General features: G+C 49.3%; 1 protein-coding gene across 3 annotated transcripts in view; it reads right to left on the reverse strand.

The window, feature by feature from the left end:
- The window catches only part of LOC118227285 (serine/threonine-protein phosphatase 2B catalytic subunit alpha isoform-like), an 82,656-nt gene that overhangs the window by 11,702 nt on the left and 55,745 nt on the right, over positions 1–15,209 (reverse strand). For all 3 annotated transcript variants that reach the window (XM_035417519.1, XM_035417520.1, XM_035417521.1), the window contains exons 5-10: positions 14,768–14,913; positions 11,961–12,100; positions 10,959–11,036; positions 10,471–10,565; positions 4,103–4,228; positions 2,953–3,024 (exon numbers count right to left, since the gene is read on the reverse strand). In XM_035417519.1, the coding sequence (XP_035273410.1) occupies positions 2,953–3,024; positions 4,103–4,228; positions 10,471–10,565; positions 10,959–11,036; positions 11,961–12,100; positions 14,768–14,913 (657 nt within the window). The remainder of the gene's footprint in view (positions 1–2,952; positions 3,025–4,102; positions 4,229–10,470; positions 10,566–10,958; positions 11,037–11,960; positions 12,101–14,767; positions 14,914–15,209) is intronic.

Consider the following 15,209-nt stretch of genomic DNA (forward strand, 5'->3'; position numbering starts at 1 on the left):
TCCCTGGCCTTACCTGGCCTGAGTTAGTACTGGTTAGAGAAACGTCAGGCAGTGCACACCAGCCTTTTACACACTGATCATAGCGCAAACATGCACAAACCACACATTTATATTATTAATAAGAACCCTTCTAATGCTCAGGTTCAGCAGCTTTACTTGTGACAAGGCAGCACTAGCACCGTCTACACATGCGTTACAAACTGCCCACATCGATGCGATATGCATTTCAATTCTATAATTCTGCATAGCTCCTTTCTCAATACCCCCCCCCCCCCCCACTTCTCTATCTGGGCTGATGGTTTGGTGGTGAGCGTTCCAGAAAGTTCCGGCTATTCTGCATCACCCAGGTGGGAGCTGCGCACTCAGAATGGTAAATGGACTGCATTTATATAGCGCTTTTATCCAAAGCGCTTTACAATTGATGCCTCTCATTCGCCAGAGCAGTTAGGGGTTAGGTGTCTTGCTCAAGGACACTTCGACATGCCCAGGGCGGGGTTTGAACCGGCAACCCTCCGACTGCCAGACAATCGGTCTTACCTCCTGAGCTATGTCGCCCCTAGAACTCACCTGTACAAACTGCACCAGCACTCAAGAAGCCCTGCACTCTCAGTATTTCAGGTCTGTATAACCATAACGGTGCTACATTTAACAGCACAGCCTCAAATCCACCTGCAGCCCAAAGCACTAAATCCTCAGTATAACTCCCTCTTGCGCTTACTCTGGTGCTTAACGTTGTGCTGTAGGTTTATGTGTAGGCTCTACCTGAGACAAGTCCCATCTGACTACTTTCTGTTGTCGAGCGTGTACGGTCGGCACTTTTTGTCAAACCTTTTTTTTTTTTTTTTTTTTTGCTCTTTTGAAAGTCTCTCTGGAAGAGAGAGGCCGCTCGCTAACAGGCTGTAACAACGCGACCGCACTCGTCCGGCTCGCTGACGTCTGTACCTTTCTTAGGGCCACAAATAAGCTGTTCTTCTCAACAGCACCCCCAGGAGACAGAGAGAGAGAGAGAGAGAGGGGAAAAAAAGACAAATCAGATGGCAGAAGAGAAAGAGAGGAAGCAAGGGAGGAAAGGAAGTAGAAAAGATGAAAAGACAAACAAAACTGTAAAAAAACAGAAAAACAAAGAAAATTAGACATGACATGCACAAGAGTGGGAAAAAAATGAAATTAAAATTAAAATCAAGACCTCAGGCGAGAGGAGCAGCCCCAGGCTGGCGGGTGCCGTTACCATGGGGACAGGAAACGTTGCCGCAACGTGTAACGGAACGCTGCGAGAACGTCGCCTCATTAACCGGGGAAAAGGGTGCTCAGCCGACCGGAACCAGAGGAGTGAAAAATGAGATGTGGGAAACGTACAGTAATGAGGTGTTTGGGACGGCGCCGCTACCATGGAAACGCTCAGCGGCATCAGTACAAAATGAGGCGTTCTGGAGTGCTGCTGTAGCCTCATCTGGCCTTTTCAGTACTGAAGAAAAAACTAAAAACTTCAGGGAAAACTCTTGGTTTACTGCACAGTTACTCTTTAGTGGAGTGCACCTCTGATACTGGTTGCATGTTTCTAATTAAATTTTTTTTTTTTTTTTTTTTAAAGAAAAATTTGAAAACAGCTACTTGTTTGAAGGGCAGGAACAGAACGGTATAAAAGCATATCCGGGTCAAATAAAATTTTATATTTTAATGACCTTAACCCTTTAGAAGCCACTAAAATTCCTGCTGATAAATGACACATTGTAAACGCAACATCCAGTTTCATCGAAGATCCTCAGGAATCTACAGGGATGCTTTTACACGTTCCCAGCACTTAAAGAGTTAAAGCATCACTGATACGTATTTGCCGCAGGTCTGTGTGAAGGAGTCCTCTGAGAACGGTCGGTCTCTAAGATGGAAGCACGTTTTGCACAGAGGGAGAAACGTTAGAGAAACGGAGCGGAACCGAACCGGCGAAAATAAAAAGGAATTTCGGCGTAATTGTGTGTCAGGTTGCGAAAGAAAGGGCCGTTGCCTAGGCGATCGCTAAAGGCTTTGATCACGGCCGCTACAGATGTCCTCGGAACGACGGCGTTTCTGGGCTGAAGCGAACAGAAGCCCGGGACCCAGTTTCATTTTCAGTGCCATCCCAGTGTACTAATTAGTGCTGCGCTGCCACGGTCGAAACAGCTTGTTGCACTGTGAGCAATCGGCCACTAGAGGGTGCCGTTTCCACCCCTCTTATAAAAACAGAATGACAGACCCACGTCTAGCCAAATCGCCTGCCTGATGGGACCGTGTTAGCTCATCCCAAATGCACAGAGGCCCAAACAGGTGCCATTAGAGCGGGGCTATAAGGACATCGGCGGCACAGACGGAGAGTTTGAGCGACACCATGTGACCTGCCAGCCGCCATGTTGTCTGCGATTCCCAGTTAGGAAAACGTCATCAGGGTAGCGAAACCAGGTGATTCCCCCCAGAGTAATAACACCTGTGGAGCTTGTTTCTGATTGGTCAGTTCTAGCACTTGGGTTTAGTGTACTGTGTAACCCCCCCTCAGACCCCACCCTCCCCCACTGAGTGACTGAAAATAATCATGAAGGTCTACTTCTGCATAATTTAAACAGAACTGCCCGAGTGTAACCCTTGGAAGAAAAAAACAACAATACTGCATATAAATACCGACGTAGTTTGATGAGACTGAGCTGCGTTTTGCCAAGTTTCCTTCCAAAGTTTTTACCTTACTTGCAGTTTCAAGATAAGCAGCCAAAAATTCATAAATTCCCCCCATTTTGGGGGGCGCTCCAATATTTCCCTGTGCCCTGAGATACTGTACAGTTGGTTGTATCGTACTGTAGGATTCTCAGCTGATTGTGAACTCTGAGAACTCTCTCTTTATGGCAGATTAAAGGCTTTCGCCGCGGTGGGTGAAAGTGGGACGCCGGCCCTTTAAGGCCGGAGCGCGGCGGCCGACGGCGCTCTTACCATCGATCTCTTCCTCGGTCGTCAGCTCGTCGTTGGAGCAGATGCTCAGCACGTTGACCAGCATCTCGGTTACTATGGAGACAGAGGAGAGGAGAAGAGCCGGAAGACGTGCCGCGATCAGCGTTCGGAGCGACAACATTCACAACTCAAAAAATTCACCTCAGAAGGGAGTCATTTTATCATAACTTCTCAATAAAACCTCAGACTCAAAGGCCAGTCTGGTCATGCTAAAGATGTTAATAGCTGGGGACCCACTATTATATGACAACAGCACATTAAAGGCAGATAAGGCACACGGAGGATAGCACATTAAAGGCAGATAAAGCACACAGAGGATAGCACATTAAAGACAGATAAGGCACAGGAAGGATAGCACGTGAAGGTGTTCTCGTTCACGGCGAACAGATGGAGGCCCTGCGTTAGCATGAGGAACGCTCGCTCAGCGCTGCAGCGGCCGCACAGCAGGCGACGCTAATCAGCAGCACCTGCTCACGCCAGCTGATCAGCAGCACCTGCTCACGCCAGCTGATCAGACCGCAAATCAGGACATCGGCGCGTGCTCCTCGTTCATCGCCGAGAAGAGGGGGATTGTGGGTAAGCGACCGGTTTCCCGGCCAGTGGGTGTGTGAGCAATGGGATTAATGCATATCTGCTAAGCCACGCCCCCGCATGTGAAGGAACCCAGCACAAGAAGAACCCAGATCCAAAATGAACAAGTAAAGAAAGATGAGAAAAGCTACTAGTGAAGCAGCTCAGTCCTCAAACAGCCCTAAAACAGAAACGAGTCTGTGTGACAAGCCTGTCTCAGGAGGAGAGCAGATTTATTTCTTTACGTGTTAACCGCTTCAGCGTCCAGCGAAGCGCCCATAAATCTCTACTTATCTTTACTGTGAAGCACCCTCATTGTTCGCATTGTTCAGAAACACAGATCAGCGGGAGATTTGGGGGACAGTGACCCCACAATGCCCCGACAATGACCCCACAGTGACCTGACGGGGACCCCACAATGACCCGACGCTGACCCCACAGTGACCTGACAATGACCCTCCCTCAGAAAGAGTCGCTCCAGAGCTTTTAACTGCTTTTAACAGGATCAGGGAGACAAACATGAACAGCATTGGCCCGGTGCATTCTGGGACACGCGGCTCACCTTTCTCTCCGACGAAGGGCAGGGACCAGGTGAAGACGTCCATGAAGTTGGGCAGCCAGTACGGGTGGGGGGAGCAGTTAAACTGCCGGATATTCATCACATTATTCTCATACTTCAGTACTGCAGCTGCAGAGAGAGAGAGAGGGGGAGAGGGTAGGAGGAAGAGAGAGTGAGAGAGAGGAGAGGGAGAGAGAGAGGGAGAGAGAGGGCAGGAGGACGAGAGAGGGAGAGAGAGGGCAAGAGGAAGAGATCGAGAGGGAGAGAGAGAGAGGGCAGGAGGAAGAGAGAGAGCGAGGGAGCAGGAGGCAGGGAGAAAGAGGAGGTAGGGAGGAAGAGAGAGGGGGGAGATAGGAAGGGAGTAAGGGAGAGAGAGGAGGGAGGGAGGGAGTGAGTGGGAGAGAGGGAGAGAGGGCAGGAGAAAGAGAGAGAGCAAGGGAGGGGGAGAGAGAGAGAGGGCAGTAGGGAGAGAGAGAGTGAGAGAGAGGGTAGGAGGGAGAGAGAGAGAGAGAGAGAGGGAGCAGGAGGGGAGTGAGTGAGTGGGAGAGAGGGAGAGAGGGCAGGAGGAAGAGAGAGAGCAAGGGAGAGAGAGAGAGGGCAGAAGGGAGAGAGAGAGTGAGAGAGAGGGTAGGAGGGAGAGAGAGAGAGAGAGGGAGGGAGCAGGAGGGAGGGAGTGAGTGGGAGAGAGGGAGAGTGAGAGAAGTAAATATTTTCTGGTGCGATGATTAGATAATTCTGAGGAGTGGAAACATTTGTTGGCGAATGTTGACTCCCGCGCTCCCCTGCTGTTTGTTTTCATTTGGACACGGAGGTGCTGCTCCTCTTCCACAGGAGCAGAGAGGAGGAGGGAGCACACTGCTCCTTATTACCCATCGTGCCGCTGGGCGCCCGTTTAGCACACGCTGTTATCCAGAGTGACAATGCACAAAAGCAAAGAGGTAAAAAGCAGTGCATCTAGTCCCGGGTCAAGAGTCGAGCTCATATTCTACATGGGACTGGGTGGATTTCCGAGTTTGAAGAAGCCACAGTAAATGTCCCACACACTCCGAGCCACACACAGGCACCTCACATCCAACACCGCCCCCTGTTTAATAGCTCAGTAACTCCGTCTCCATCTCGCACTCTGCAGACGGAGGGGCGAGCAGGACGCGCAGATGTTCCTGAGTCATCCTCTCAGCGCTGTGCGCACAGAGTCAATACAGGCCGGGGAACGAGGCCAGGCTCGTTACGCATCACCGACCGCCGTGCCTGCTTCCAGAGATCTGGGAAACAGAGCAGTGCATGCTGGGACTTCTGCCAATTTATTAATCTGGGGGTACTCGCGTAGGAAACATTTCCGTTCTGGGGGGATTGGTTTAAGCCGAAGTTAAAGAGAGGGGAATTCGCTGCGTCAGCAGAACCGATACGCCACAGCGTGGCGTTGCCAGGGCGACCGGACGTCCCGCGTTTCCCGGGACAACCCCGTATTTCAGACCGTTTTCACGTGTCCCGACTTACTCTTTGAAAATCTCAACTCACCCTGTGTTTTGGTCGTGCCGTATTTCACTGGCTTCTCTGTCATAATTACAGGTTCCCCTCGCGTTCTGCACACAATCCCCCAGGGAACATGTCACACAAATCATGGTCTTCGAGAGCCCAGAACTGCTGGGGGTTCCACCCTCCCTTTACCTGGGAGTCAGGTGTGAAGACAGTCTGGCCAATCGGTAGCGCTAGCTGTTCACTTAATTACCCAGGAGGAAAAGAAAGCCAGGGCCGGATTTGGACTGGAGGGGCAGATTTGACGATTCCCACCCGACCAAGCGGGCAACCATGTGACCTGCAGTTCAGTGGGCTGCCTCCCCACCCCCGAGGACACCATCGATGGAAGACCACAGAGACCACAGAGCTAGAGCCAGCCGGCAGAGTAACTGTAGCACCACATCCTCTCTGCTTCCTCTTGACCAAAAACTGTAATGCGAATCGAGGAGCTGCACCGTTTTCACTTTGAGCCAAAATGGCGGCTGAGTGCGCACCGGGTCAAGCGTAATTGCACAGTACATATGAGAATTAAATGAAACTGGCAGGCCCTTCATCACACGTCTTCAGATAATGATGATGATAACCCGCAGTCATAATCATTAGGCAATAATATCTGGGACAGAACTGGTTAGACTGCATTCATCAACAGTACCCTGTACATGCTGTTCCTCTACGCGCCACTAGGGGCCCCCAGTTCTCACACGAGAAGTCCCCGATTCCTCCATGCTCTGGACAGTATCACTAAAGGCATGCTCTCTACGGTCTAATGCACCAGCACTGTGTTCCATCATGTATAATAGAAGGGGAATCTCGACAGGGAAATTACGACAGTCTTCCTTCCTTGTGGAAATACGACATGCTGCAAATATGGATGCTGGATGCACTTCCATCCTCATTCACTGCAAGTTGCTTTTGCTACACAAGAGTCATGTAATGCAATGTCATGTAATTTCATGTAACATCATGTAATGTAATGTGACATAATGCAATGTCATGTAATGTCATGAGGGAGTTTCAGACAGCATTCTTTTCCTGTATGTCAAATTCAAGAATGAGATAAACAAGTACACACTGACGTGAAGCACCACTCTCACTGATTTCAGCTACTTGAGTGCTAATAGCTCCCCCTTGTGGAGAATCTTCAGCCTGCTAAACACTAATGAGTGAGTGAGTGCGTGAGCGAGCGAGTTACAAGCCAGGTCCATGAGGGGGTTCGCATCTAAAAAAACTGCATCGTATGAAAACAGGACATCTGGCTAGGAGCAATCTCACAGGCGGAGGAGGGGGCGGGGCGAAAAGAACAGCGGCTGTAACTGGATTTGTACTCAGTGCTCTGTGGTCCCATCATGTGAGCGTTAATGAGCGTGTGCGGGGGATGAGGGGGGGGGGGGAGGGGGTAACGCTGCAGTGGGGGGGTGCTGACGCAACGCGGGCGGATCGCCATGGCGATCTGGCCCGCGGTCGGTCTCTGATTAGCCCCAGACGGCGGTGAGCACAGGTACCTCACAGGGGCGTGTCACGGCAATCAGAGGCGTAAATAAAACGCCAGGGGGGTGGGGGGGCATGGCTGACCTGTGAGGCCCAGAGACCAATGGGGCCACAGCAAGAAGCAAAAAAAAATACTGAATACAAAAATGGTGCAAAATTCTCACAGCTGTGAAATGACCTGAGCTTAGCTGAAGCTCTGTGCTGTGTTCCTGCTACACCTCCAGGGGAAAGATTTAGAAACAACACAGCATTGACAGACAGAGCGGTGTGTGGCTGACTTTAAAAATATATACTTTTTTAAATGACGCAAATTTGTCCCAGCCATGCCGTCACCTCAGCTTGGCTGGAGATCAGATGCTACGTACACCTCCAGGGGGAAAGACAAACACAGCAGCATTAACAGACAGAGCGGTGAGCCCACCCTGCTGCTGTGTTCCTGCTACGTACACCTCCAGGGGGAAAGACAAACACAGCAGCATTAACAGACAGAGCGGTGAGCCCACCCTGCTGCTGACACAGACGCGCCACACGAAGCCTCAGCGGGAAGAGCTGCATCTCCATAATTACACTGACACAGCAAGCGTAGAGAGAGGAGGCTCATCTACAGAAAATACAAATACAAACCAGCGGCTGCCTTTACAGACAACGTCATCGTTTTACATCTTTAACGCGCAACGCTGACTTCTGAATCTGTTGCTAAGTTACTTCGCCTGTCGAAGGACCTCACAGTGCTGCTGTCATTGTTTAATGCCCCTCACAAGGTACTCTTCAACAAAATAATTCAGTGTACGGCCACATGCAACACAATATAAACACACACTGCAAAAACAAACTAAATATGCCAATAGTATTGCCAGTGAGGTGAGAACGTTTGAGTTGTTTCAAGATTTGCCAATGGGGTAAAAAAAAAAAAATTATTAAAGATTATTTTTTCTCCTTGAGGGAAAAAAATAGGATTTTGAGTCTCATTACAAGACTAAAGCACTTGTTAAGACAGGCTTTTTTCCCAGTGTAAGATGTATTATTCCCAGCTGGGGTGCAGTCATCGGACCCTTGAGCAAGGCACCCGGAAGAGCTTCAGTTAATGTCCAGCTGTATGAATGGACTGCATGGACGAACGTGAGCTACGCTAGCTTCTGAACGCATTCCCCCGCTTTCAGTAAGAGCTGTCCCGGGTAAATCATTTGGGGATGTGGTTTTCCAAACCGTCCGGCCCGAGGGAAGGGAGGTCTCCCGTATTCGGGTCTGTCCGGTGCACCCCTGACAGAGCCCTCGGTGCGGGACGGGGGAGAGGAGAGGTCGGGGGGGTGACTCAGCTGCAGGGTTTAATCTGCACCCTGTGTGAGATTGATAGTCCCAGGTGAGGGAGTATTTCATTTACAACTGGAGGGGGCAGGGGGGGATGTCAATTCCCATTCATCACCAGCCCCCCAAAAAATAAATAAATAAATAAATAAAATCAATCACTCACTCCACATCGGCGTTAGTATTTAATTAAGAGCCCCCAACTGGAAGACACAAGCCAGGAGACTGCTGGGAAATCGTACGCCGGCGTCGTCATGGAAACCTCCTCACAGCCGTGACAACTCGAGGCACCGCTCGGGAATCTTACAGCCCATAACCTTACGGGAACCTTCACACAACCTTAAACTGAGCGACCGCTCGTTAAACTTTAGCCTTTAGCCTTTAGGACCACGTTTCTGCCAGGTCCTCACAAGGCAGAACTGTAGAAATAGAGCTGATCTTTCAGGCTTTACTTGTGAAGAAAAAAAAAAAAAACAGCCCGTTTCTCATCCAGTCAAAAGCCACTACCAACCATGATCAGTGAAGACAAAAAAATTATGGATATTATACAGTACGCTTCATTACACACTATTTGAGATTTAGAGCCTCCAAACATACATAGCACATAAAATACAGAAAGCTACGCACAGTCATATGGTCCATATCTACACAAGAGAGAAACAGAAAGAGCTGCTAGCCATGCCTGGCTCTGTTTACACAGCATTTCTCATCAAGGCACTGCAGGCATTTTTACTTTAACCTCTAATCAGGTACATCAACTGCGATCTTAACCCTATAAGGTGTGAGATAGCAAATATGTGACTGGTTGTTAACTGAACATTCTAATGCTGATGCAACAATCACTGCTGGTAACTGAAAGCAGTGGAGTTCTAGAACACTGACTGAAAAAAAAAACTTAAAAAAAAACTCTTCAAAGGGGTTTCTTCTCTCTTGGCAGTGATGATCCAGGGATTAAACGTGGGTGGGCCGGGATTGTGCAGCCAATCAGATGCAGGGATGACAATAAGGAGCTCAAATGCCAGTCAGTTGGGACCTTTATCATCATGATACTCCTCTGCACAAAAATGCCATGGGATCTGAGACGACCACCACAGTGAGCCAGGCCCTCCGTTTATAGCCTCCTCTAAAAGACGGGTGATGACAAATCATCTCGTGTAGCTCCTACACTGCAGCTGCGCATGTTCTGTTGCGTATATTTTCTCTTCCTCACATTTTGACACACGTGTATGTGCACACTGTCCACCGGGGGTCTGGGGTCTGTGGTGGGGGGGGTGAGCCGCAGTCTCTGTTCTACGCTGTGATGTCATTTTACACCTCTAAGGCCTTCGCTGACAAACCGCTGGCGCTCAGGACACCGCAGCCAATCACCAGCCTGGATACAGCAAAAGTAACAGCCAATGGGAAAGAGCGCGCTGGTCTAAAACCAGCCACTCCAATACGGCCATGGGTCTAACGCAAACTTTTTTTTGGTAAGTGCTACCCCCCCCCGCCTTCCCCCCTTCAACCCCCACCTTATTGTCTCTGTGTGCCCCCAATTTGAGAACCACCGGTCCCATAGGGCATAATGCCATGCTAACTTTGAACTTTCGGGCAAAATAAAGTTACCGTACCTTTGACTGCTGGGTTTGCTATTTTGCTAAGCAGCAGGCCTTCTTAGCCTTGGGAGGTGAGGAATCGGCAAAGTCAGAAAATAAATAACCAGAGCTCAGGAAAGCTTCGGGGACCTGGATACACACCTCAGCATAATCCAACACATTCACGAGGCAAACAAACCGGAGCAGGGCTCAGTGAACGTCCCCAGATTCTGAGAACAAACACGCAGTATTAGCACACAGCCGGCGGCGGTAGTGCAATACGGGGACTGGACTCGCAACTCGGAGGTTGCGAGTTCAATTCCCGAGCGCGGCTCTGCCAGTTGAACCTAATTAAAACACACAAACGATGAAGATTAGAAGGCAGCGTGCCCAGCGAAGATAATGAATGAAATCGGACCGGCCTGATCCGGTCATAACTGGAACGCTCGGTGCCCGTGAAGGAAAGACTCCTGAGGGACCGCTCACCTTTGTTGTTGTACACGTCCAGGTAGTTTGGCGCGGAGAATATTGTGATGAGAGACGGGAATCCCGTCGTTTGGCTCTTCCTGTACATGCGATACCTGGGGGAGGGGACAGAGCAGTGACTGGTTACAGCAACCGCCAATAGAGCTGGCGGCCAGTGCCTCAACGGCCAACGGGGTGGCTTTATTTTCAAACGCCTCTTTGATGGACAGGCACTACTTCTTTCCAGAACTTAAAACTACCCTTGAGAAAAAAAATAAACAAAATTCTGTAAAAATTTTAATAAAGTTTGTTTCCCCTAAGTAAGCCTAAATCTGTGTCACGTTTTTCTATTTGACCCAATTCACATCAAACAAACAATTAAACAAATAAATAATGTTTTTATTTCATAGCTCTGGATCAGCAGTTTTTTTAATGACCAATCACAATCATTCTGTAACTGACCAATCAGACGGACTTACCCAGCATCCTGACCAATCAGAGCTACTTACCCAGCGTCCTGCGCCTCGTGGGCCCGGATCACTGATAATAGATTATTGTGCTGGAGGAAGTCGCAGACGGCTGGGTAGCTGCAAGACAAAGAGGGAACATCACTATCGCTATAAACAACGCCCTGATCGGCCAATCAGTGCCCGACCTCACTAGTGCTCTCCTGGCTGAATGGAAGCAAATCCCTGCAGCAATGCTCCAGTATCTAGTATAAAGCCTTCCCAGAAGAGTGCAGGTTGTTATAGCAGCAAAGGGTGGACCAGCTCCTTATTAATTTTGGATGAGATGTTGGACGTCAGGCGTCCACATGTAATGTGTAATGTCAGTATGACAGCGGACAGATCACCAGCGCCATTCTCCGCAAAAAGCCAACGTTTCCGCTGCGTAACATTCCACAGAACCCCGATGACGTGTGGGGTCCAGCAGGTAAATGTCAGGTAAAGGTGAAGAGCATGTGTGTGCCATTCGTTGGCGTACCTGGACAAGAGCGTCAGCTAAATGCCCAAATGGAAATGGAAGTCTGCAGCGAGACAAATACTGCCAAACGGCTTCCATACAGTATGTTCAGTTAGAGCAGAGGTGCAGAGCTTAACTTCCCAGAGGTGTGTGTGGAGGCTTGTGTTCCTTACATTGGGGCGTTACCTGCACAGAGGTGTGTGTAGGGCGGGTTCTGTTCCAAACTTTGGGGCGTTACCTGCGCGGAGGTGTGTGTAGGGCGGCTTCTGTTCCCAACTTCGGGGCCTTACCTGCGCGGAGGTGTGTGTGGAGGCTTGTGTTCCATACATTGGAGCGTTACCTGCATGGAGGTGTGTGTATGGAGGGTTCTGTTCCAAACTTTGGGGCGTTACCTGCACAGAGGTGTGTGTAGGGTGGCTTCTGTTCCAAACTTTGGGGCGTTACCTGCGCGGAGGTGTGTGTAGGGCGGGTCCTGTTCCAAACTTTGGGGTGTTACCTGTGCGGAGGTGTGTGTAGGGCGGGTTCTGTTCCAAACTTTGGGGCCTTACCTGTAGAAGTAGGAGCAGCCGCGCACCGTGTTGTGGGTGAAGTGGTCCTGGTTCTTCTCACTGCCGAAGTCCTCCAGGGGGTCCGACCAGAGCAGGTCACACATGGGACCGTAGGCGGGGGGCTCTTTGAACCTGTCTAACTGGAGAGGGGGGGTTGGGGGGGGGGGGAGGGGCGGTGGAGAGGGGTCAGCAACAACCCCCCGTCCGTACATGCTTCAGCTGATCACACGCACACGTGCACGTTTCCACGCCAACCAGCCACAGCATTACATCACACACGGTTCATTTATTTACTTTATTATTTTCAGTGCGCTTAGCAGATGATCTTATCCAGACCAACAACCAACACAGCTGACTTTTATTAAGCATAACAGCCCTTCCCCTTTGGTACAGCTGGACATTTTGCTAAAGGAAGGAATTCAGGACAAGTACCGATGTCCCACGCTACAATGGCAACGTACTACTTAGTATTCAAACCCGTAACCTCTGGAGTTCCGAGCCCAAATCTGTAGCCCTTATACTAAGCTGACATGGATGCCCCCACTAAGCCATGTAGAAACAGGAAGCGCTCGGGGGGGGGGGGGAGAAAGTACAAGAAGAAGTCCAAGGATTTCCCTCGCCATCAGAAGGAAGATGACCACGAGGATCTGATGAACCCACACTGCAAATGTGTTCAACATGCAGCCATTTTCCTCTCTGTAAGACCAAGCACACAGACACAGAGCTTCTTCATCTTATCTGAGGCAAGGTTCTCACTCACTTTTTTTTGTGTGTGTTTGTTTTGTGCGTAGGAGCCTTTAATCCGTAGGAGTGCAGAACTACATCTGATTAAAGCAGCACATTAAATCTGGACGTGCGCGCCCTCCCACCACATGTTCAAGGCTATTTCCACCGCGAGCGAACAGGCAGTTAAGTTAAAATCGCAGCGCGTACAGCACACCATGTGCTTGATTTGGCGAAAACAAGAGAAAAAAACCCCCCCAAAAAAAAACAAGGTGTAGCTCAGGGAGAAGTCGGGCCGTCACAGGACGCCTCTGTCCTTCTCTGAGTTCAGGAGGCGGGTCCTACGGGCGTCTCCAGGGAAACCCCGCGGCCCAGCCCGCGCAGGGTTCAGCTCGGTCGCCGTGTTCCGCTCACTACAGAGCTGTGTTCCGCTCACTACAGAGCTGTGTTCTGTTCTTTGTGTTGTGCTTCTGTAGTCCCATTCTCTGGTATGGGCGAGTGTACACCCACCACACACACTCACTCACGCACGCACACATTACACATGCACATGCACACATTACACACACACACGCACACACATGTACACACACACACACGTACACACACACGCACGCACACACGTACCCAAACACACACACGTGCACGCACGCACGCACACACAGGGCACGCAGGTATATACACACACACACACACACACACACACAGTACAAACAGCATCTCCACTGAAAGCTCATCACCCATAAAGACAGGTTCTCTCTGTGCATGTGTGACCTGAAAACAGACCTAGCCTGGAACACACACACCGCCCACCTCAGATAATAATAGCCTCAGCTTCAGCAGCACTAAACTTCCATTTCCAGCTGTAGCACATCTATCCTGTGCCTTTCTTTCTCTCGCGAAAAAAGGAGGGAAAAAGAAAGAGAGAAAGAAAAAAAAAAAAAAAAACTTAGAAGGCGAGGCTGCCAAGGCCATAGATTACTTAGTAAAAAAGGCGTACCCCAAAATGGCCCCCGGGAACCGCCCAATCCAATTACAAGCAGGCCGTGTAATTGGATGGGCCAAATCCAATCAGCTTTTATTGAAAATGGGGAACAGCGAAGCCGGGCTCATTTTAATCAGGCACAGCACAGGCACTCTCGAGTAACGGCCTCCCCCTCTGGGGTCTTCAGAGAGGTGACTGTCCTTGGGTCACACAGCAGGAAATACATGATCGAAAGTGTGGGGAAGGCGGGGGGCGGGAGAATCTGAATTCTTAATTCCCCCCGCCCCCCCCCCCCCACAAGGACTTTTTGAGAACTCTCCAAATGGTGTTTCTGGGGGATTCATAAAAAAATATATAAGTACTATGCTTTTCAAACATAAAAAATATAAAAAATAATTATCGATTGCTGTCAGGCCGATGAGAGGCTTTCTATTGCTTTCTTTAAAAAAAAAAAATAATAATAGAAGCCCATGAATTTGCTCTTTCATTTTTGAGCAACTAGAGATTGGACACTCTTCCTGTTCTGGGAACTACGAGTTCTGGGAGTCTGTGCTAAAAAAAAATGTACTCAAAGAGAAGGCCTGTGTGCTCCCATTTTAAGCCCCTGACCTGATTGCGAACACAAAGCAAGACTCTCACTATAAAAAGGCACAGCTTCAACATTACACCCCAGAGTTAAGAAATAATCACGATTTTTGAGCTGAAACACTTTGCTTTGCACTTGAATTTGACCGTGAATTCCCCAGTGTTAAACTGTTGTAATTCAACAACTTCTTTGTTTGAGAATTAACCCAAATGGGTTTTCCCAATAGGCTCTACTGCCTGAATCAAGCCCTAATCAGACATGCGAACGTGCTAATCTGCAGCTTTCAGGGCAAAAGCTTATGGGGTTGCTTACATATTTGACATTAAATACAAATTCCCCAGCCCCAATCAATCAGATACGGGAAACAGTAGCGCTAACGTGCTAACGTGCAACTTTCAGGGTAAAAGCTTATGTGTTGCGTACATATTTGACATTAAATACAAATTCCCCAGCCCCAATCAGATCAGATATGAGAAACAGTAGCGCTAACGTGCTAACGTGCATCAGACATACTTTCCTGATGTCGTCGAGCTGCGTGATTTCGGGGGACAGCCCGCCGTGTACGCACAGGAACTGCTGGTTCATGAGGGCGGCCAGGGGGAGGCAGTCGAAGGCGTCCATGCAGGCGTCGTACACCCTCTCGGAATACTTAATTTTACCTGCCGGGGAGGTGCCGACATTAAACGACATCGACACTCGTGTGCAAACATTCAGGAAACTGCCAATGTATGCTGCTCCCTACCTAAAACAACAAGTTTTATTTTGCTTTTAAAATCTTTTTTTTTATTTTTTTTATTTTTTTAAACAAACCACTTTTTTTTTTTTTATAAACAATTCGGAATCAACTATTTTGCCTTTTGTGACTCTGTGGACACAGTGTACCCCAGAACTGCTCAAGGAACACTTCAGCTGAAGAATAGCCACTCTCTCCCACAGCCAGGGATAATTTTACACC

This window comes from Anguilla anguilla, chromosome 5 (genome assembly GCF_013347855.1).
Source record: "Anguilla anguilla isolate fAngAng1 chromosome 5, fAngAng1.pri, whole genome shotgun sequence".
In the NCBI taxonomy this organism is placed as follows: domain Eukaryota; kingdom Metazoa; phylum Chordata; class Actinopteri; order Anguilliformes; family Anguillidae; genus Anguilla; species Anguilla anguilla.